The sequence below is a fragment of the Watersipora subatra genome, chromosome 5 (assembly GCF_963576615.1).
Source record: "Watersipora subatra chromosome 5, tzWatSuba1.1, whole genome shotgun sequence".
Taxonomy (NCBI): Eukaryota; Metazoa; Bryozoa; class Gymnolaemata; order Cheilostomatida; family Watersiporidae; genus Watersipora; species Watersipora subatra.
Window position 1 is genome coordinate 40557419 of NC_088712.1, and position 25722 is coordinate 40583140.

General features: G+C 34.9%; 1 protein-coding gene across 1 annotated transcript in view; it reads left to right on the forward strand.

Annotated features, from left to right (window-relative positions):
• Window positions 1-11893: 11893 nt before the first annotated feature.
• Window positions 11894-25722, forward strand: part of LOC137397364 (uncharacterized) — a 32000-nt gene continuing 18171 nt past the window's right edge. Inside the window, exons 1-9 of the mRNA XM_068083653.1 lie at window positions 11894-11897; window positions 12611-12727; window positions 13599-13724; window positions 15735-15809; window positions 16231-16352; window positions 17275-17302; window positions 18006-18131; window positions 18912-19030; window positions 21736-21954. Of these exons, the coding sequence (XP_067939754.1) occupies window positions 11894-11897; window positions 12611-12727; window positions 13599-13724; window positions 15735-15809; window positions 16231-16352; window positions 17275-17302; window positions 18006-18131; window positions 18912-19030; window positions 21736-21954 (936 nt within the window). The remainder of the gene's footprint in view (window positions 11898-12610; window positions 12728-13598; window positions 13725-15734; window positions 15810-16230; window positions 16353-17274; window positions 17303-18005; window positions 18132-18911; window positions 19031-21735; window positions 21955-25722) is intronic.

The window sequence follows — 25722 nt, forward strand, 5'->3', positions numbered from 1 at the left end:
AAAGATCTCGATACTGTATATGTACATGTAATGTATGATTTATCAGTGATCAGCATCAACAGTTATCAGCAGTAATAATACAATAATTTTGAATAAAAAGCCAAAACAGATTTTACTAAAAGTTGTATTTTCTTTTCGAGAAACAACCCTTTGACAAGATGATAGCTGGTATTTTTGGAGGAGAAACAACTTTCTAAGTCTGTGCAGCAAGCAGAGGTTTCATGCACTTGATTTTTGTGCGTATCTCGTAGTGGAATCGTAGCCTTATAAGCTAGGGAAATCACCAAATTGATCCTCCTATCAATTTGAAGTACACGTAGTTGCTACAATGTTCCTATTATCAATGCTCGTGTATATCTATTATTGAATTTCCCGGCTTATGATGACATTTATGAAATATCCTCTCGACTGAACAACCTGGTAAAAGCTAGTTCCTATCAGAAAAGTCATGCATCTTAGGCATGCGGTATATACGTATGATTTCCGCAGTAAAGAGCAGTAAAGCTCTTGTCTTGCTGCTTGACCGCAAATTTCATCGTCTGTCTCAGCTCATATTCTTTTATGTATATATTTTTGGAGATCAACTAAATTGCCGAATGCACATACAGTATACATCGTGATGGAGTAGCCACTGTCTTTAAGCTGCAAACAAACAGCATGGTTATTGTAACAGTAGTTTAGGAAATAATAAGGGTCAGACAACTAATAAGAAATATATACGCCTACTGCATATCTATTGATACATGCAATCTTGTTCTAATAGTCAGTAAGCCACTATCTAAAAAGTAGCCTAAAAATTGAGTTCTGCTCCAGTTACACGGATATACACAATTTAAGTTGTTTTCGGGTCAAAAACACCTAAATTTTTCAAATCTGGGTAGTAACTCATTCCAAACCGGCTTGGTAGCCAAGAAAACAGCGGTGTATAAAAATACAAACAAATCCCTTTCATTACATATTAGAATCATTTAAAATCAAACTGAGCATTAAGTTTTCATAAATTTATTGACTGAACACTCATATCTTTCAAATGAAAGTATAACTAAAGGTTTTAATGGTGAAAAAAATCACAAGGGTGGATAGAAAAGCCCCCTTTCTGGCATATGCCTTGCGAATTATCAAACAAGTTAAAAAACATTGGTAGTTGATTTGTTTGATTATCCACTGGTCTATGGAAAAGTTAAAACTAGATTATGTTGGAACAAATAAAGAAAATACTGAATTCAAATACACCAGAACTGAAATTAGCCATTAAAGTCGTCATCCTCTTGGATTTCTCCTTCGTCGTTGTCATCTCCTTCAGCTTTATTCTCACAGTGACATCTCTGACAGAACTCGGTGCATTTCAGGTTCTGCTTATAGCAGCCAGATTGTCCAGACTGACATTTACTAGCCTTACATGAGCAAAAGGCATCTTTGTGTACTTCCTCACTCTGTGTGAGATACCATCTTTACAGAGCACCTAGACAAAAAAGTATGATGATCAGCTTGTAAACTATTATTGGCAAACCAACAGTTCTTTGAGCAACTTAAGATATTCTTAGCTGCAGGTCAAATCATGTTTGGTTTTTTTTCTCACAAATTGAGCATCTTTCTGCATAAACTAATAAACAATCCATTACTGGCGCTATGTATTGATCATGCTTACCTCTCGATAACGGGGGCATCATCATACATATTGTGGAGCTCTCTTAACTGAGTCATTGATAAGATCTGCTTCATGGTGACTAATCCATAAGTGATCACTTCCCGGCAGAAGGTAGGGCTGAGTCGTGTCTCCAGGTTACTAAAAAAATAAGTAAAACATTATTACAAATGCATATGGTACTGCTTGTTGCAATAGATTCCCATGTACCGTTATGTTCAGATAGCATGTACTGTAATTCATAAGAAGGTGATCCCTCACCAAGGAAACAATCATCAATTTTGTATTGTTTAGAAAGACACCAGTCCAGCATAGGCCATGTTAAGAAGTTTTTCCAATTTCACATACACAGACAGGATAAACGTGCATTAGGTGTTTGATTATGCATCCTGATTTGCAAAAGAAATAGCAACACTTCACACAATTTGTATATTGTGCAGTATTACATATATTAGGTTTTTTACCTGATTGAGTAAAGATTCACTAAAAAGAAACAGAGTATAGCTGAACTATGGCAAGTTATAAATAATTTAAATTTTACATATTAAGTATTTATATAAATCACAATTTACACACTTTTCATATTTCATCTAGTGCTTTGCAAAAATCTAAGTATATGGTTAACATGTCATAATAGTTTGTACTTTGGTTTTGGTTGATATTGGATGATGGGAGCAGTTATGTACAGAAAATTTAGCAATAATGTTCATACTCACACTAATAACAATATATGGTGATTACACCAACCTGGATGATGCACCCGTGTCTTGTTTGTGGGAGTTATACAATGATTTCAGGCCTGGGTATTGGTAGTAACACTGTCTATGGTAACACATCTCCTGAGCAACGGCGTCAGCAGAGAGAAAATGTACCCGGAGGCTATGATCAGCTCTTAGCTCAGCAGCTTGTTTTAATTTACCTTGTAAAAACAAACAACAATTCACCAAATCATCACAAATGCTAGATTAATTAGTCTCTACGATAGACCATGGTTGTGATAAACTTGATGCTAAGGTTACCTAACTTACTATCATCTTTGGTCTCTGCACTTAGTAGACCATCGCTGATGCGCTTACCAGCTTTCTTAGTCCACCGCTCCTTTTTTTCCACAAATAACACACAGTTTGGGTAGCGTAGTTTCAGCTCATATTGAGGATGAGGAGCGCAGTTGTTTTGTAGTTGGCTCAGGATTTTCATTCTCATGAGTCACAATCTTGAAAAAAACATGTACCAATAAAGTTTAACCAGATGCAGGCATTCATACATTTTATTTATCATTCAGAGTTATCTAGACAACAGTGAAGTCCTGGCTCAAAGTTTGCATTTTAATTTAATAAATGTAGGTATAATTTAAAAATTTTTAAAACATCATTAGGTACTGCAGGTGAGTTCAGAATTATAAGATTACTTACATTTGACTGTTGTGCTGATTTGAGCTTTGCTAAGCTGGTTATCCTTACATAGCAGGTTTGGTGAATAAAAGGCAGCTCAGCTTTGCTACCAGTGGACTTATCAACAACATCATCGTAAGTATAAGAATGTATAAATTCCTTGCACAAAGTTCTTTCTGGATCTTTATTAGTAACTACCCAGTCTTTGGCATACTTCAGCAACTTATCATAGCATTTCTGACTCAGTTGTTAGTGTAGATTTCTTTGGCTAGTGCCTTGAAAGTGGCAGCAACAAATCATAAGGCTGATTATCTTACTCAGAAATCAAAAACATGTCGATTGGAACTCAAATTCTCAATATAAATAAATGCTAGAACTCCACACACTGTATTCACTCTTAAACAACCTTGCGCTTTGAACCAATCCAATGGCCGAAACTCGTTTGGCAAAAGAGGGCAACTCCTCAATTTTAGTTCTCAAAAATCATTAATTCTGAGTGAATGTGGTGGTTTGCAGTAAGTTACTACCTGCCATGTTGTTCAGCACCTTCAACTCTATAACCCACAACCCACACAGTGTATATCCATGCAACTGGAGTGGAACTGAACAATAATTGGAGGTGGCTTACTGGCTATAAAGAGTGATGCTGACAAGTGAAAAGGCCCAGTGTACTCATACCTGCCAACTTTCACGCATTGAGCGTAAGACCCACGCAATTGCTACTTGCCTCATGCATCTCACGCCCCCCCCCCTAACCCCCCCCCCCCCCCCCCCCGTGTCACGCAATTGCCCCTTTTACTCAAGCAAACCTGTTTTTGCTCCAATCTTCAAGTAGTAATCATATCATATACTTACTACTAATAAACAACTATGTATAAACATATTTGTGGCATTCCCATCTATCAATAACCTCCACCTCTACGACATGTGGTTTTCCATATGTAGTTATATTATTCTTCGCTGTGGCTGTGGTGTTTTTATAGCTATGAAAATTTACCCCACTTATTAAATCCTCACGCGTTTTCATTGCCCCAAAAATTGACTTCACTCCTTTCCCCACTCCAGGGTTGGCTGGTCTGAATGTACAGCTGCAGTTGTTTTAAATAAATATGTAATGTTGTACAGACTATAAATATGATACACTGTATTCACTTTTAGCTAGTAATCAAATTATTCCTTGCTTTTGGTCAGGCCTGTCATAATTATCGATTGACTGAGATTTAAGCTAACCTTCTATCTTAATAAATCTAGGCAGTCACAATCAACATTTTTTCATCACACTCAACCTCTTACACAACAAATGACAATATTAATAAAGAGATAAAGGGGTGGGAGTGTATATTTATATTTCAATAAAGAGATAAAGGGGTAAGAGTGTGTATTTATATTTCAATAAAGAGATAAAGGGGTGGGAGTGTATATTTATATTTCAATAAAGAGATAAAGGGGTGGGAGTGTACATTTATATTTCAATAAAGAGATAAAGGGGTGGGAGTGTATATTTATATTTAAATAAAGAGATAAAGGGGGAGGAGTGTATATTTATATTTCAATAAAGAGATAAAGGGGTAGGAGTGTATATTTATATTTCAATAAAGAGATAAAGGGGTGGGAGTGTATATTTATATTTCAATAAAGAGATAAAGTGGTGGGAGTGTACATTTATATTTCAATAAAGAGATAAAGGGGTGGGAGTGTATATTTATATTTCAATAAAGAGATAAAGGGGTGAGAGGGTATATTTATATTTCAATAAAGAAATAAAGGGATGGGAGTGTATATTTATATTTCAATAAAGAGATAAAGGGGTGGGAGTGTATATTTATATTTCAATAAAGAAATAAAGGGATGGGAGTGTATATTTATATTTCAATAAAGAAATAAAGGGATGGGAGTGTATATTTATATTTTAACGCAAATATTTCATAATAAAATGAAACTTGCGGTAAATAAGCTTAATAAACAAGAACACACAGAAAAACCAGCCCACTATGGAAGGAGAACATGAAGTTCATTAACAATGATGCTGAACTTTGTGTTTTTTTTTCTGGGATGTACTAGCCTGTATACAAGCCAAACCGAGGTTTATATACAGGCTAGTGATGCACAGGTTGTTGTGGTTGTTTCATCAATTCACAAGACTCCACTCAGCAACTGCTAACCTCAGCATGAGTTAGTAGCAAAATGATTGATGATACACCATTCCAAATAGATCATTATTATTTATTATTTTCTCAAACAACAACACACAAGATAGGAGTGAGACAAAATAAAGCAGGTTTTTGTGAGTGTTTTGTAAGCACTTCCTAGTTTCACTAGATTGAAGCAGGAAGAAAAATGCTCTTTAATTCACCCTTGTATATATATACTTAGGGACCTCAATAAGCTGAAAAAGCTACAATAAGCTGAGAAAGCTACATAATCCTGCCAGCCTGTGTTAGAGACTTTTCCTTCTATAGCCGAGCTAGCTTCCTTAACCTAAGTTCCTGTAACATAGTCAGGGATGTGGGTGAAATTTATAAACAATCTATTTCGCCATAGATGACTTTTAGACTGCTTATTGTTAAACCGAAACAGTCATGTTTTGTGACGAAATACCCGGGAATTTTGATAGGGAGATATTGTGAAAAAATGTCGGCAGTGTTCTTCTCTTCTTTGAAAAGGGCCAACAGCTTTATAAGAAAAGAGGAGCTACAAACAACCTTTCAATGGTCGATGTACAAAACAGAGAAGAAGTTCTCGGAGACTATAACATTTGGTGGCATGTAGGTCACTGTTGGGGCAAGAATTCTTGGTTGGGGTTGGCAATTGACTTTGGATGTCTAGTCAATCCTTGGAGTAAATCCTATTTTATACTTTGGAAAAACAAAAAAAAACATCGTTTCAGCAATGATATACAGCCCTGTATATCATTATATAACGGCTGTATATCATTGGTTTCAGTATTAGTCTTGCTTGGCAGCTACTCCTCAAATCATTTACCTGTCTAAATAATTTTACTGACATCTCATTGCTCGTCATCTATGCCTAAATAGATTGTTTATAAATTTCACCAGGTACGTAGGAGACGCCTGCATAACAACAGCAAGACTTTTCTGCTGAGAACTAGCTTTTACCGGACAACCTGCCATGATTGGCCGGCGAACAGTAACAACACTATTAACTTTCCCCGCCTGAAACGTCAAATGTGAACCGCCACTTTCGATAAAACAGCCCCATGATTGGCTGACGAAATGTAACACTGATTATATTAGATTTCCCGCCTGAAACGTCAGCTGAGAGATAGACTTTTATAGAAACACCCGCCCTAAACGACACTGCTTGGTCGTTGAAACGATATTTTTTAGAACAACCCCCAATTAATTGAATGGTCTCGAAGAATTAAATAGTCAACGTTTGAAATCATTCACATGCTACGAAGAAAAGCACGACAAAAATTCGCAGCATGTAACAGTATAATAATTGATACAAACGGCGGGACAGTGACGAAGACTATCTGCACTTGGCGCCGGCGTATTACGTATTAAAATTTCATCCGACACTTTTCGGGGCGACTAGGTTGCGTATCTCGAGAGTTAGGAAATTTTCGCGTACCAATTTTTTTAACGTTTCGATTATTTAAATGCTACAACGAGGCATCGTTTAGTGCAGCTGTGTGTTATGAAAGTTAACGGTTGTCTGATGTTTATTATTGTAGGATAATTGGATATGGTATCATCTGTGAAAGCATTCGAAAAAACCCAGAGGTAAAAGTAGTAATTTGGACCCTTAAGTTAGACCCTGTAGTGTCTAATCAGCAAAGGAGTATCCATAATCGCGCTATTTGCATACAAAGCCCCAGCAATATTTATTAGCTGTATCATAATAATGTTTGGAAAGTGTTAGGTTCAACGCATATTAACGTGAGCTGTTATGTTTTTGCCCCAGTCACACATGCACATTTACTATGAGCCTAAATGTGTGACTTCACAAACTCATGGGTGATATCAATCATATACAGCCCCATTTGGGCTGTATATCATTGGTGATATGTTGGTCAACTTGTGATATATTTGTTTGTTTGTGAATATTATTTATTGAGGTTTTCATGAGAAAATAGTGTTCTGCTGACCTCATAGTTAAAAATTAAAGCTAATATAATGTGGTATAATATGATAATTGAGAATAAAATTGATAATGGCTGCAATAATATGATTTCTATAAGAAGGTAATAAGGTCGTTGATTGAGCTGAGTATATATATGTATATATATATATATATATATATATATATATGCAACAACATATATGTTGTTTTGCATATATATATATATATATATATATATATATATATATATATATATATATATGCAAGCTGAGCTGATTGAGTATTTAGATTCCAAGTTAGTAATTAGTATAGTCATTTTTTAAGTTTTTTTAACGCGGATGACACAATACTCTGCTATTCTTATGTCAGTTATGGTTGTAAAGTGACAACCGATGGTTTTTAACAATTTTAATTCAATGTTGTTAGTATACCATTGTTAGTAAATATAATATAGAATGGTCAGTAGTCACAGTATGGACAGTTAATCAATATCAAATGACAACTCATTCACAGGATCTAATATCTCTTCTTTCATAATCTTGATAGCGTTATATTTAAAAGATTGTCTGCCATAGTTCTTATTAATAGATGGTGTTATTAATGAGCATTGTAATCTTAGGCTTATTTGGTGTCTCTCACTATCCTGTTGAACATATTGGTATGGAGCACTGGCCACTGTAGCTACCTCCACTTTGCCTATCAACTGCCTGTAAAAGAAAGAATGCCGCCTGGCAAGAGTATGTAGGCCTAATAATCGACGACCATCAGTTACTGAGAAGGATTTAGGTGCTTTGCATATTATTCGCACCGCTTTAGTTTGGCAAGCCTCAATTTGGTCTGAATGACATTTACCAAGAAACATAAGCAAAGTCGCACAATATTCAAGACGACTTCGGACTATTGAAGTATATATTAATTTAGCATCTTCAACAGACAAAAGATGTCGAATCTTACGAAGAGCATATAAGCATTGTTTTGCCTTGGTCACTGTTAGTTTTATGTGTACTGAAACCAAAATTTGCATCAATTGTGACCCCAAGTAATTTTATATTGTGTTCAATTTGGATTTCAGTGTTGCATAGCTTCAAAGTTCTATTATAATCAACTGCTCGATTCGAGAAAATAATAAATCGTGTTTTTTCAACACAGATAACCCATTAGATAGGTACCAGTTTTGCTTTTTATTAAATTGTTCTATTGATAGCATCTGAGAATCTATCTGAGTACTTGCTGCAGAAATAATTACTGTATCATCTGCATAGGAGTAAGCATTTGGATTTTTATTTAACATGTCGTTAACCATCATGTTAAAAAGTAAAGGCCCTAAAATAGATCCTTGAGGGACACCTTTACGAATAGCTAAAAATTCTGACAGAGTATTACCAATTTTCATTGCCTGGCTGCGGTTGGTCAAATAAAACTGAATTAATTTAGTACCTGATGAACTAAATGAAAAGAAATAACTAAGTTTGTCAACTAGAAGGGAGTGGTCAACCGTGTCAAATGCTTTCTTTATGTCAAGAGACACCAAGGCTACATATTGTGAATCTTTTTTATCAAGGTTACAAGTAATAATGTCAAATATATAATGAAGCATTTGTGCTGTTGAGGTCCACTTTCGAAAACAGAATTGTCTACTTGAAAGTTTTTGGTTTGCATCTAAAAATGATTTAATCTGTAAAGATATAATCTTTTCAACAATCTTAGACAAAATGGGAAGTGAAGATATGGGTCTGTAGTTATTACAGCTCAAGGGGTTTCCTTTTTTAAATAGAGGCGTGACAATAGCTTTTTTGTAAATGTTAGGAAATTTATGGGTTTTAAAGCAATTGTTAATCAGAAGTGTTAAAGCTGGGATTAGGCTATGAGCTAGTTTTATGTATATTTCAGAAGGAATAGATAAGACTCCGCCTCGTTTTCCTGGTTTAAGGGTTCTGAAGACAGATTGGACTTCTCTTTCAGTTACAGATTCGAATTTAAATTTATGCTCAGATGTTTGTAACGATGTTAGTGCAATATTAGGAGCTGGGCTATATATATATCTGTAAAAAATTTGTTTAAAATCATAGCAACCTTTTTTGGGTCTTTTTCAGTAATTCCGTCATTTTCTAGGAAAACTTTGGAAGCTCATTTTTTAGATTTTGCAAGTAGTGGGTTAATTTCATTGTAAAATGTCTTGGCATTAGTGCTCAAACGTTTGTTATAGTAATCACGTTTTGCTTGTTTGATGTTTTGCTGAACAAAATTTCGGAATTTTTTATATTGTGCCCATCCACTGTTTAGACACTGCCTAGGTCTATCGGAGCACACCACTTTCTTGTAAAACCTGTTTTTCATAGCAACTAGTTTTTTTAGATCAGAATTTAACCAAGGTGGAGAGTCTCCACGAACTCGTAACTGTTTAATTCAACTACAAGAGAATTAACCCACTCTTCAATTAATATTGCTTGACTATCGACATCATTGGTCTGAGCTAATTCGTTTAAAAATGTATTGTCTTTTGTGTTTGGTAGATGTTCAGCAAGTTTTTTAAAATTTCTACATTCAATTAGTTTTCGCCGAGACTTCTGTTTATGATTGTAGACAGATATTGATGTCGCATAGTGATCAGATAAATCTGTCACTAAAACTTTACTAGAGCAGAGATTTAGTGTTCTAGACATGAAACATAAGTCTAGTAAAGACTCTTTGCCAAGTACGGGTGACACATACGTACAGCCTTGAACTGTTTGAATTAAGTTTGAAAATGCTGCTATGTCAAAAAGTGTATCTTTAAAAACATCTGTATTCCAATTTATATTCATATCCCCCAATAAGAATAATGTTTGCTCGGTTAAGGATAGTGTTACTGAGTACATCAGACAATTCGGAGAGAAACTGAGCTTTGTTCATGTTTGGTGGAGCATAAATTGACCCTTTAACGGAAGTGGACTTACTAGTGGAAACTTTGATCCAAACAGATTCACAGGTTGGCATTTGTTTTGATAGAGAACATAGCCTCTCAGATTGGTAATGTGATTTAATAAAAATAGCAGCGCCACCACCTGTCTTGTGTTTACGGTCTTCTCTGAAAATTGTGTAACCTGGAAATTTAATTACTTCATCTGGTAAATCTGGTTTACACCGCGTTTCACTAAAACTATTGTCATAAAAGTTAAGATTGGGTAGTGAAAGATAGTAATCAGTTTTAGGTTTCAATGATTGAGCATTGTGATGTAACACATTTAAACAATCAACAGGTGGAATAAAATCATCTAACAAGGGCATAAATTTACTATGTAGTAACCTGGCATGTTCTCTAGTGTTTAGAGTTGATTCCTGATTGTTGTTAGCCATGGTCCTGTGTAGAGTCTGAAGCAGGTTGGGTTGGAGAAAAGCTCTAGATTGGCACACTTGCAGATAGACGTATGAAAATAAGACATACTCTCTTGTACCACATTTTTCCTAATGAAGACAACCATAATGCTTTGTCAAGCTCATATGATGAACTTATACAAGACCACCCTACTGAAATCGCGATGACTAGGGCTGCAGCAAGGGAAGAACCTCCTACAGTATTCACCAACAAATCAGTGTACCATAACAGCTTCCTACCACGAACTGTCAGAGAACTAAAATCAAAGATTGCTTGCTAACTGCTCCCGTAACATACCGATGCTTCTAACGTGCTGCTCTATAACATATAGTCGTGACATAGTGAGACACTACTGATAAATGCTGGCTTATCATGCTGATAAGTGCTGATAAATAACGGCAAATTCGTTGTATTTGCTGTTCAGAATAAATTGCTAAAGGTGTTGCATCTATTTTTGAATCTCATCTGGTTAGCGAAAGTTGCACGTATTTTGCTGGAGGTTTGTCGAGATGAATGAAAGTTATGTGCTATGTTTATGACTGAAGAAAGCCAAAATGTCACATATTACTTTACATACATATGTAACGGGAATACTTACTCTGTAGTTTTTTTTCCATTTTAGGTTGATAGCTTTGATCGAAAAGTATGAGTACGGATTCGATGGCAGAAAGAAAAAAAGAAGCAGTCGGAAATGTCTTTAGTGTCTCAACTGTAAAAGCAGACAGTTTCGGTAAAGATAATGAATTGTCATCGCCTCCACCACCCCCAATGCAGGCGAGACCAGATTTACAGCAAGCTATGTCAAGGGCTCCACCGCCATTAAAAAGAATGTCTAGAGCTAATAGCACAGATAATGTTGAGTGTCTCTCATCAGATAGTGAAGATGAACCAGTTGATGGGAATCACTCAGATTCTGATTCATTATATGCTAGCAAAAGTAAGTCATCAAATCTAGACTCTGTTGTTGGAAAGCTACTAGTCAACAAGCGAGCAAAGGATGTGAACCCTGACTTTTCTATCGCTACAACTTCATCAATCTCTGATGCAACCCTTACAGATGGTAACCCAGCTTTAGTTACACCTCCACCTCTTCATAAGTTTGTACCACCTGTCAGCTCTCTTAAATCTTCTCAAGTCAGTTCGGAACCATCAAAGCAGAGACGTAAACAAACAGCTCCACGATCGGCGAATAATAATTCGTCAGAAAGTCTATCCGAAGATGGTCACACCATACAAGGGCCAGGTTTGATTTCTAACCATTGTTGATGGTTTATCATCAAAGTTCTGTGTGTTAATTATTTCTGCAGACCATGAACATTTGTTGCCAACATGTTTGCAGTTGTTTTATTATCACAACTTATCATTAAGCCTATTCACTTGACTTGTTACATTTGCAATAATTTCATGTGTGTGAGCATGCGTATGTATGTGTGTTTATGTGTGTTTATGTGTGTTTATGCGTATGTATGTGTGTTTATGTGTGTTTATGTGTGTTTATGTGTGTTTATGTGTGTTTATGTGTGTTTATTGCGCTATAGTGAGATAATATATAAAGTACTGTTAGCAAAAGTAACTGTTACCTGGTTTAATACTAGAGGCAAGGCAGCCCAGACCATTTAAAAATACTCGAAATTATAGGTTTGAATTTACAGATCATAGAAAGACTACAAAATAGAAATTACTTCTTTTCTTTAGATATTGATACTCTTCTTACTTTCTGCTGACCATAAACATTCGTTGCCAACATATTCCAAAAAGCTACAGTTGTTCCGCAGAATAGAATAGTTTTATTAACAGTGGTTTTATTATCACACATTAGGCTTATATATATATAATATATATAATATATATTATTAGGCTTATTCAATGGACTTGTTACATTTGCGATAGTTTCCTGTGTGTGTGTGCGTGCGTGCGTGTTTGTACACTTGCATGTGTGTGTACGTGATTGTTTATTGCGTTATAATGAGATCATACATAAAACACACATAGCCCAATATTATCAAAAGAAACTGATACCTAGTTTAAAACTAGAGGCAAGGCAGTTTAGACTATTTAAAAATAAAAAAAATTATAGGTTTGAATTTACAGATCATAGAAAGACTACAAATAAAAATTACTTCTTTTCTCTAGATATTGATACTCTTCTTACTGACTGTGCGGTTGTCACACCCATCGAAGTACCCGCAAAGGAGATTGAAAGCGATGAAGAAGATGATGAGTTCAGACCAATGCGAGTGAGCAGCAAAGGTAAGTTATCAGTGGTAGGTATCAAGATGCACAGATTGTATTGATCGTCATTATGCCATTATTAGTCGGGCTCAATATAGGCTGGTAATGTATCAGTACATAGTTTTTATCGTTGCAATTTTTAAATTGCAACTTTGAATAATTTACCAAAGTTTCAATCAGTTTAACATTGTTTAGGCAGATCTGATAGCAAAGAAATTTCACTATTTGCGAAATAAGTGATTTCAACGAGATTTTGTTGGTTAATTTACATGATGAGACTTGCAAGTGGAGAAAGTTGAAATGGGGATGAAGGCTGCATTACAAAACAGCAAGTTATCTTGTTTTTTTTTCATTAGGAATGCTGTCACTGAACTATGCAGCTGTAATAACATGGTGAGACTGTGTAAATTTCACACAGGTATTTTGAACTGAAATTGAAATTTTTATTGTTAACTATTTATTTTTGTGTGTTGTCATTATGTGTTTGGCTGGTTGTGTCAATTTAAGATTACTACAAACAAAATAATATAAACATTTTTAGCGTTATTGTTTGTCAAAACATCAATGCGTAATATTTTGACATTTCCATTTTGGGCATTGGAGATGCTCATTTCGATCCTTTGGCAGGTTTTGAAGGCTAGTTATATAGGTAACTAACATGAAGCTATCAGTCAGAATTGCCAACATGTTATCATTTGTGTAGCTGTAGTTTCACTTTTTCACGCGATGACCTAAAGTTCATGCCCCGCTTAGCAAGTTACTTTTACAGAACTGGTTAGCAAGCCTACTTTGCTGGCTTTTTAGCTATCGTCTTTGATAAGCCATTTTTCAATTTGTAATGTCGTTAGGGAGAGTCGTAAAAAACACTTATTGACTAATGCGTATACAGATCATGCTACAACGGAAACTAAAGGAGAATGGACACAGGAAAGACCTGGCAAGCCGTTGAGGTCCAAAGCCGACTCCTTCAGGCGAAGACCTCCTCCAGTCCTCACATCAAGCAGCAGGCACAGTAGTGAGTCGGCCATGTTTAATTTGTAATTGTCATCTATTACAACTACAGTGTTTCTAAGAAAATCCTACATATTTTGGTTATAAGTAGTTACTTCCAATTGTAATAGTTATGTCTTCTCTGCTGCACTTTGTGTGAATGTCTACTGCAGTGTATGGATTTGTCTTCTGCAACTGCACGATCCAATCCAATTGTCGATCCAAGTTATAATTTAATAGATGTGAACTGTAGGTAGGTGTAAAGTGTGAAGTATTCAATGCGATTCAAGCTGCTTTCAGGAATATTATTAAAAAAACACTCAGCATTAGCATAGTCCCTTTCGGAGTGGCGTATGTTTGCTGGTATGCATATAATGCTTTCTATTGGAACGCCTTGACAATTGTAGAAGGGTTATAGGAGTATTTGTGAGAATTAGGGGATACGATGGTACAAGATAATCATATTGATAAGAGAAGTTGCATACCCTTAGTTGTCATTGTATGCTTATCAATGCATCAGAACTCTTCGATGAATTGCTAGCACAGTTTACTTTCAATATCCTTTATCATTGCAGTTGATGATTGAATTTGGCTGCTTATTTTGTAAACTTTAACAATATGGCTTCTTCTCTTATAGACCTGTGGCATAACTCGCAGTAGTACGCTATATACTATTGACTTGTAGTAACAGTATAGTTGGTAACTCACAGTACACTATATACAATTGACTTGTAGTAACAGTATAGTTGGTAACTCATAGTACACTATATACAATTGACTTGTAGTAACAGTATAGTTGGTAGCTCACAGTACACTATATACAATTGACTTGTAGTAACAGTATAGTTGGTAACTCATAGTACACTATATACAATTGACTTGTAGTAACAGTATAGTTGGTAACTCACAGTACACTATATACAAAGGACTTGTAGTAACAGTATAGTTGGTAACTCACAGTACACTATATACAATTGACTTGTAGTAACATTATAGTTGGTAACTCATAGTACACTATATACAATTGACTTGTAGTAACAGTATAGTTGGTAACTCACAGTACACTATATACAAAGGACTTGTAGTAACAGTATAGTTGGTAACTCACAGTACATTATATACAATTGACTTGTAGTAACAGTATAGTTGGTAACTCACAGTACACTATATACAATTGACTTGTAGTAACAGTATAGTTGGTAACTCATAGTACACTATATACAATTGACTTGTAGTAACAGTATAGTTGGTAACTCACAGTACACTATATACAATTGACTTGTAGTAACAGTATAGTTGGTAACTCACAGTACATTATATATAATTGACTTTTAGTAACAGTATAGTTGGTAGCTCACAGTACACTATATACAATTGACTTGTAGTAACAGTATAGTTGGTAACTCATAGTACACTATATACAATTGACTTGTAGTAACAGTATAGTTGGTAACTCACAGTACACTATATACAAAGGACTTGTAGTAACAGTATAGTTGGTAACTCACAGTACACTATATACAATTGACTTGTAGTAACAGTATAGTTGGTAACTCACAGTACACTATATACAATTGACTTGTAGTAACAGTATAGTTGGTAACTCACAGTACACTATATACAATTGACTTGTAGTAACAGTATAGTTGGTAACTCACAGTACACTATATACAATTGACTTGTAGTAACAGTATAGTTGGTAACTCACAGTACACTATATACAATTGACTTGTAGTAACAGTATAGTTGGTAACTCACAGTACACTATATACAATTGACTTGTAGTAACAGTATAGTTGGTAACTCACAGTACACTATATACAAAGGACTTGTAGTAACAGTATAGTTGGTAACTCACAGTACACTATATACAATTGACTTGTAGTAACAGTATAGTTGGTAACTCACAGTACACTATATACAATTGACTTGTAGTAACAGTATAGTTGGTAACTCACAGTACATTATATATAATTGACTTTTAGTAACAGTATAGTTGGTAACTCACAGTACATTATATGCAATTTATTTGTAGTAACACATGATGACCTTCACCCATCTATGGTTATGGAAAATACGCCGGATGAACTCATCCTTCCATTTAAACACGGTGAGTTCACTTAGCTATTATCCATCATTGTTTATCCTACTATGTTGTGTCCCTGTTTACAGTAATATTTAATGAAGTAGAGTGAAATATTTATGCTAGTTATGTTCCATTATCATTATAATATCCTCCTTTCACCTTAACTCTTGAAGAATAAAAAGTGTGAAAGGTATCCATTTACTCCAGTGACAGTCTGAAAAATTCAACCATGTTTGTCAATCTTCTTGTTTGGAAGACTCTAGTTGTGGAAAGCTGTCCACATTAAAGGAATTACTGTGAAAGTCCTGTTTTTGTGGTTTTTGATCTTTTTTGTTGAATTCACTCAAGGAACATAAAATGGCTGCGTAGCTTCTGTCCTGCCTAAAGGTTTTTGCACTACACGCGTCATTTGCTGCAGCTCTATGTGTTTTCTGTCTGACTTCAGGCTGGATACGAGAAATAGTCATACGAAATGTCCGAAATGAAGGGCTTCGTGACCTTGACAGAAAACATACAGCTGCCGATACCTATTACTACGCTCCTGAAAAATATGGATCCGTAAAATTGGTGAGTCTTTAAATGTCTGATAGTTTATTTTTAATGAACACTCTAAAAGCCATGCTTGTAGATTGTGGTTACTAACCCAGAATAAACCTGAATTAACCATGCCCAGAATATTTATATTTATCCTTCCACAGAGATGAAAAACATTGTGTTTTCAGTTTAAGAAATTTCTGATGCTACAATATAGAATATCGTAGCGTATTGTATGGTCTTGTTTTGCGTGTTTGTTTCTGATTATACGCAGCGATGGCAATGGTTTATGTTATTGGTTGCAAAATCGTATCTACGATAAAACCTTTCATTGATTGCCACTTCAATTTGACCACCACTCTATGAATAGGGTTGCAAAATACAGCCCACTTTCTATTTGACTGCCACTTCGACATTGTTTGTTCTTTGTAAACCCACAAAAGAAAGTGATCACTAGGAAGCGTCCTGAAAATACTACTAATAACGAATAATAATTTTCCAATAATTATAACAATAATTGTAATAATACTAATAATGATATATCAATAACAATTTGTTGTTTCGTTGTTGCTGTAGTGGTTGCCATGATTTGAGTGACTTGAGAGGATCGATCGTCACAATTATCAGAATTGTTCTCTAATTCAAAGTTCTAAATTCAATCCTTTGTTTTCAGATTCATCCATAATGGGAAGATAAATAAGTCAATGATTATGCAAAAATCATTATGCTTTTTAGATTAGTGTGCTACAATGTCTAGTGTAAAAAACACCTTTATAGGAATTTAATATCACAATTGTATGAGTAAGGATTTTAATAACATCAGCTGTGTTTACTATTGTCTTTCTAAAGACATTCATAAAATATACTCAGGATCTCCCTCAAACTTGGCAGTGGTGTTGACATGAGTCCCACTGATCTCATGTCTGTCACAGTTCTGTTTCGTTTATCTTTTTAGAGATCTCTTGTGAGAGTTGCCGATTTCCGTAAGTAGCTTGAATATTGACTTTTGTCTCCTCATTTAGATAATTTTGTGTTGTTCTCGTTAATGTAACAGTGGTTAATAGCCGGTTACTTATAATCTTGTAGTAGCGTATACATGTGTAGAGACCATTTATTTTAGTGAAATAAGTACATTGGAGTTCTGCATATCCCAAATACAGCAGCTTCTCTAGATGAATATTTAAATGAATATCAGTGTGTATGTGGTTCCTAATAGAATGCTGGTTAACATTCCTAGCTGTGTTTCTTCTTTTGATCATTCCATTTAAACCATTTTATTGCATTTCAAAACATTTTCTTGCTACTTACAATTCCCTTATGACTGTAATGACCTTAACATGACAGTATTTATGGCATCTTGAAAAATACAGTCACTTTAGTATAGTTTTTATTGTCTTCTATCTGTGGTTTGTAACTTCTTTTCTGTTTAACTCTCACGACACTTGAGATGAAAGTGAGTGAGTTGTTTTAGGCAAGTCTGTAAAATAAAATCTTATATCCTACTTATGGAGTTTGTAAAATACTCAGTTACTTTTCATAACGTTTAACATCGTGGTGGGAACGCCTCATATTACTGCATTTTACCTCTGATCATTTCATGCTCCTTCATCACCCTTCTGTAGTGATTTTTTCACTAGTTGTGTTTTACCTTCTATCATTTACTACTACCTGCTGTCTCTCCTTTAGTGATGGACAAGGACATAAGCAACCTTACCTCTAACAACTTCAGTTTTGCCAAGCGCAGTATCTACAAGCACCCTGAAGAGTTTATTAAACTGGCTGGAAAGTTCACCAGTCGAAAACTCGCTGCAGGTCAGTCTCAAATAGTTTGACTAGTTTGAAGCCTAGTCGAAACTTCAGTGATATTTTGGTTATGAAAAACAGTTGTGCTTTTTGTGGATGCTGAATTACTTAGTGTCAAATGACATTACTGAATTATTATGTATATAGACGTGTAGCGTGTATTCAGTGATAAGTAAAGCCGTAATAACATCGCGAAGATGATATCACCATCAAAAAAGTGTATACATTTTAGTCTCTGTGTAAATGAAATGTTGCAGCACTGAAGTTTTCATAAACAATAATTTCTAATAATGTATTACATTGCGTTTATTATATGCGTTAAAATTTTCAAGTGCCTTTTAAAGTGTAAAGCGAGTCAGCTCGACCCTTGACCACACCAACGGGCAAGAGAATAACTCGTGGTTGACGTCTGACAATTGTACTTACATAACTATACATATATTTACGCTGTGAAAAATGCAAGTAATTCGCGTAGAAGCGTTCAAATTGATGTGTTGATGGGGAAGCCTGTCTCTTATGTATTAGGCTTATTAGGCTCCGCTTATAGCCATTGGTCGAGCCACTCGTCGGGCTGTCCAGGTCGTACCCGGACTCAGTCATTCTCTGTGTTGGCTGTTCTGTTGCTAGCTGATTCCCACCACCGTAGCTCATTTGTTACAAGTTCTTTTGACTGCATATTTTGGTGTGACTGCTGCCTTTTGCTCTCTCTATCGAAACTGGTTACCAAAGTGTCTGCTAAGCCATATTTGTATTCAGCTATATATATTTGATTGTCATAAATCTTATCAGTTAAACAGAAAGCCGAAGCATCAACTATCAGTTCCAAGACGACTCCGACAATAGCTTCCTCATCAGAGGTGATCGCTTCACCAGCTGTGTTGAAAGATCCGACATTTCTTCATAAAAAGGTACTTGCCATCAGCGTCTAAATTTGGTTAAATTTACCTTATGATTGTCATTCTGATCCTTGTTATAATGCCTGGTTACTAACCTTTGACCTCTTCAAATCATGATTACTACCAACTTGGCAGTTGAGAGCCCCATGAGAGATTGAGAAACCATATAGTCCCAAATTTAGCTACTCAGGTTAGTTTGCGCAAATATGGCGGCTGTCGTAGGTAGCCTGTACATCCACTTGTCCTACTCTATAGACAGATTCTTACTTCCATTATCGGTTAGGAAGGTTTCTGTACAATTGCAGCCATTTTTATTTTAGGTACAAAAAACAGAATTGTTGAAAATAACTTTTTCACTGCTCAACTATATGTCGCTGTACAACAAGCGTTGTAAGAATTTTATTTTGTATAAAAATGCCACAAAAAAAGATGATATATATTTTTAGCCTTCTAGAACACCGAACTCGACAGACACTAACTTTACTGTCACTTTCTGTTGCTCAGGGTATCAGGTTCAAATCTCATCAACTATTTAGAGATTTTCTTCTCTCTTATTTGACTGTCCGATAGACGGCCATGCTAAGTTTTTGACGTCCAGGTATTTGATGTCCACACCTGAATAAACAATGAATTCTAGTCAAGTCCACGGAAAGTGTTACCATCTCAAGTAGTGTTACCGTTTTTAGGGTTTTAGTTTAATAATTTTGTGATTCAGTGCCAATATACTTGTATTAAAAGTACATATCAGCAATATACTTGTATTAAAAGTACATATCAGCAATATACTTGTATTAAAAGTACATATCAGCAACATACGTACTTGTATTAAAAGTACATATCAGCAATATACTTGTATTAAAAGTACATATCAGCAATATACTTGTATTAAAAGTACATATCAGCGACATACGTACTTGTATTAAAAGTACATATCAGCAGTATACTTGTATTAAAAGTACATATCAGCAGTATACTTGTATTAAAAGTACATTTCAGCAATATACTTGTATTAAAAGTACATATCAGCAACATACGTACTTGTATTAAAAGTGCATATCAGCAGTATACTTGTAGTAAAAGTGCATATCAGCAATATACTTGTATTAAAAGTACATATCAGCAACATACTTGTATTAAAAGTACATATCAGCAACATACTTGTATTAAAAGTACATATCAGCAACATACTTGTATTAAAAGTACATATCAGCAACATACGTACTTGTATTAAAAGTGCATATCAGCAGTATACTTGTAGTAAAAGTGCATATCAGCAATATACTTGTATTAAAAGTACATATCAGCAACATACTTGTATTAAAAGTACATATCAGCAACATACTTGTATTAAAAGTACATATCAGCAACATACTTGTATTAAAAGTACATATCAGCACTATACATGTACTTGTAGTAAAAGTACATATCAGCACTATACATGTACTTGTAGTAAAAGTACATATCAGCAATATACTAGTAGTAAAAGTTCATAGCAGCAATAAAGTTGCTAGCCACATAACAGCTTGGGTTACGCTTGTAATCGGAAAATTTTTAAAAGTCCAAAAACGTGTTAAATAAATGTTGTATATATGGAGTCTTCACTTGACAGAGATTCAGCAATCACAGTGGTGCTTGGAACTGATCACTGCAATGAGTAAATAGTTGATTATGTAAGAAGGAACTTACACAGAACTTTATCAGAAAGTATCGGTATTGTTCTATCACTTCCAATCGTTTTTGATGTTATTGGGGGTCTGACTGCCAGGATATTTCAAAAATAAAATCGACAACAAATGATCACGCCTAAAACCCTTGGAAGAAAAATTATGTGCTGAAATGATGTCACGAGTTGCTCTGCCTGTCTCTCTCGTTATTGATATCGGTTATTGAGTTGATTTGCAGAGTTATGCATGTTTATTCTGACGGTCTCTTTGCCAAGGTGGAATTATAGTCGTCATAACCACATTTTTATTTGAACCTGGGCATTTTAGCCGTGGTCAAGTTTTTTCGATGCTAATGTTGAAATGTGCAGTCAGGTCAACTCAAACATCAAAAACAATCTCAAACGATAGAAAAATATGGATACTTTCTGATAACATCTGATAAAACTCCATGTAAGTTAATCTTTAAAATGAGTTGTCCATAGCGTAAATATACACTATGCTTTTTGTGTATTATTTTTATATATAAATATCAACTTATGTATCTACAACTTTACTCTAAGTAAGGATGTTGTGACTATCAGAAAAAATCATAACTACACATTGATAAGTGCTCACTAATGCCCAGATGTAAAATGCATTACAGTTACAGTATAGCTGCCTGGATATCTATGCAGTTGCATTAGTAGTGCAGTAGCATTGCGTAGTACGTAGTACTGGTAAGCATTAGTACTGCATTGAAATGATCCAGCGCAGTTCTGATGCTTCACAATCTTGGTATTTATATATATATATGACATATACATGTATATAAATAAATACCAAGATTGTGAAGCATCAGAACTGCAATATGGCTGCTATATATATATATACATATATATATGTATATGTATTCTCACTGCAATTATAATTAATAAATAATAAAATAATTTATTCAAAATAATCTCAAGGCGTATCTCTGCTTGATTAGTCTGGACCAGCCAGCAAGGTTGTGTGTTTAAACAACCTGATTTTAACATCATCTCCCGATTTTGATTTTATTGGTCATCGTTTTAGTCTAAAAATGCGATGCTCACGGCCATTCTGTTAGAACGCCCTGGTACTGACAATATGGATCGACCGATTTTGAGGAAAATAATGGCCTACAAGGGTGGTGTCGTTCGGGCTAAACAATTCCTGATGACCCACTCACAGCCGTCGGTCTCACCCATGTCTTCTCCTAAGCACACTGCTCAAGTAGTCAGTTCACCCCGGTTGATACCTGCTTTCATAAAGGTTAGGTTTTTATAGTTATCATTTCTCTTTGCTATGAGTTTGTGCCATCAATATAGTTTGCTATATAAATATCAACTAATATATATATACAGCTGTACTCTCTCTGTAGTAATGTTGTGACTATCAGGAAAAATTCACAACGGCGTATTGGTAAGTACTCACTGATGCCCGGATGTAAAATGCATTACAGTTACAGTATAGCTGCCTGGATATCTATGTAGTTGCATTAGTAGTGCAGTAGCATTGCGTAGTACTTAGTGCTAGTAAGCATTAGTACTCTGATGCTTCACAACCTTGGTATATATATATATATATATATATGACATATTATATGTATTCATGTATAATATGTATATATTATATATAATATATACATGTATAATATAGTGTAGTTAAGTATAGTGGACTCTCACCATACGGTTTTAATTCGTATCATAAAATGATGCCAACACTGATACGAATTGTTATCAGTGTTGGCATCATATATAGAAGGGGGTAAACCCATAGTAAGGGGGTAGAAACCCATAATAATATCTAAACACCCCTGGTAAATTGTATCAACATTTTATTTTGACAAAATATTTTTATAGTTTTAACAAAATAGTATGATAACCTTAGTAACTATAAATATCTACAGTAACTTAGCCTATTTAGTGGCTATTATCTGCAATAAAATGTAACATTACAATGTTCTATGTGCAGTATGTATCATAAGGAGTTCTTACTTTCGAGACAGACGTATAAGATAAACGTTGAATATAACTTAAATGATTTTAGCTTACTAAACACACAATTTGTCGTAGCCTAACTAAATTGCTATTTCTCATTTTGTTTTCACTATAACCGATGATGAATAACGCTGAGCTCAGAGAGAGCGAGCATTGAAACTCTCTTTCAAGCGTTGTGAGATAGATTTCTGCGTAAAGCTTATCATCACCATCATCGGTATTTCGATGTTTTCATCACAACGACTGCCAAATTTTAACTTCGAGAAAAATTTCATCAATATGGTATGACAAGAAAAAAGTTTTATGGCTTGGACAAAAAAGTATTGTGTTCCAAATCGTAAGGTGACAAAACTGTATAGCAGGGTAACTGTAACCTTGGGATGCTCATTCATAAGAGACATTTACGCTGCATTATGCTTAGTTTACATGTCGGGTATTGGACTGTCTCTCTGAGTTGATCGCGTAAGGTTCAACATTAGTGGTAAGGCTACTGATGAGTTTTCATCCAATTATAGAAACTGGGCACAATAAGAAAAACATTAAGTTGACAGTTTGTTAAATTAATGGTTCACTCAATGGGGTCTATAGTAAATCCTAACCACCTGAGCAAGATGTCAAGTAAAATCCTTCTAATTGTCATAGACATGTAACTAGCTTGACAGCAGCTACCTAACACAACAGAATCATTTATTAAAAGCTAACCAATCACAGCGGGATACACAAACTCGCATATATAGGTCATCAGTGAAAAGCCCACTGTGCAAATTTTCTCAGCTATGTGCTGTAGATCTTTATACTATAGAACTGTCATTAAACAAGAGAAGATATTTCCTACGGTAATCCCACGACCAAACACGAGCGAAGCGATTGTTGGGAGTTTTATGATAAATGCATATGTGCACACAACTCAGAAAAATTATTCATCAACACCGTCGCAAACCCTTGTACCGAAATCCCATCAACAAATTTAACCATTTTTCGATAGAGTCGTTTAAGTATAATAACGATACAAAACACATGTAAACCTATTTAAATATGTTACCAAGTATTTATTATTTGTAGACAATATCCTAAACCTTACCTATCTGATCGGATTATAGACAAATAGACAGATTAATTTGGCCTGAAATCGCAATAAAACACTTGAAGTTTTTTTAAATTTTAATTAAGACCGGCCAATGATACGCCAATAAAGCCGCGCGACAGATAGTCAAACTATTAATCAGTGCGCATTTCACAAGAAAAACGTGCTCATTTCACCAGTCTATGGCATTGTTTAATTGCCGAAGGTTTCTAACATTTTTCCGTTTTTAACATCTTGCAAAAATATTTAATAAAAGAATAATTATTCGATTTCATGAAATTATTATAAGATTTAATTATAAGAATAATTTTTCAAATTTATCCGAAGGTTTCTGTAATAAACGTAGACCGTTTGAGGCGTAGACTGATTTACAGGTACGAAATTGTGGTACAGTTTATCAGCCTATGTTTTTTTGTCCAATTACCAAAGGTTTCATTAAATTATTTAAAACGTTAGTCAAAATTCTTTACATCCTATGTACAAACTACGGTAGAACTACAATGCCCCTTTATGCCGAGAAAAATTTTTTATTTTGCTCCAGTTTGCAGAAAACAACGCGTGAACGCTCATACTTGCTTTCTGTTAAAGATCGCCATCAAAACCATTCTACATTCAACACAACCAACTTTTAAACTGTGCATATTACACAGCAGCTTGCCATTTTACTTCTAATATTGCATTTCAGAGCTATAATAAACATATTTCCTTATTGCTGTTGTTAAATTACATACATTAGCGTAGGTTAGGCCTACAGCTTTAATTAATATTTATTTTATTGTTGTAAAACATAGGTTTGAGATAGTAGTAGATTAGATGTGATTTTTTTACAACCTTTTGTTTTGCATAATTGACTTTTTGAATTTAATTTCAAAACAACTTGACAACTACCATGGACATACAACTTCCCAGAACACCACGTCGTGGCCGATGCAGTGGCCGTCCACGTGTCTCTCAATTATTACAGCTCAGTAGGAGGATAAATAGAAGGTCCTCACAGCAACCATCAACATCAAATGCTAGTGTTCAACAACACGCTACTCAAATTAATAGCAACAACTCATCTGATTCAGATAATTCTTTAGTAGATGTTGTAAGCGATGTAAATGACATGGGCTTGGCAGCCCCTTTGTTTCCAGATGATGATCATGATTTTATGGACATCATTGTCCATGAAAATATTGCGCAACACAATATTGCTCTTCCCAATGCTGCCCCTCTTCATCACATTCCTCATTTTCAAGAACTGCGTAACAACTTTCTAGGCAGACTTGACAACAACATATAACAGCTCACATGTACTGGATGTAATGAGAAACATTTACACTATACTCTGTCAATTCCTGCTGACAACTACTTTTTCAACAACCAGCACTACCATTTCTTTTTTTCATTATCACTTATTCCATTATCAGGTCGTGGGCTGTATGACAGGGGAATTTCTAGTGTTTAGTATGTTCAATTCATTTTCGGTGAGTTCTTTTGTTATATCATATTTTTACAAACTGGTAGCTTTCAGGCTGTACAAAGATGCCTAATTCAATATTCAAACTATATACATGTACATGAATCTCAATGTTTGTCTGTATTCTGTCTGCCTGTCCTCATACAGCAACAAAGTTTTAGGAATTAAACATCGCTCAGAACTGATTTTAAACTCCGAGTTTGCAGCTCTGCAGACAGGTGTTTATCCAATACACTACGCAATCCAACTGGATATACTATTTAATAAGTTGGGCGCATACTTAGTGCACAAGCCAATCTTTCATGACTTCACGTTAAACACTGCAGCTAGCGTCATTTGTGAAGCCAAACAGGAAGAAAAATGCTTCAACTTATTTAGCCAACATGACTATTGCAGTCTGTATAGATCTGTAGTAGGCACTGCAGCTGGTATGTTATTAATTACAAAGATAAACACAGTAAACAGAAATAAACACAGTAAACAAAAATAAACAA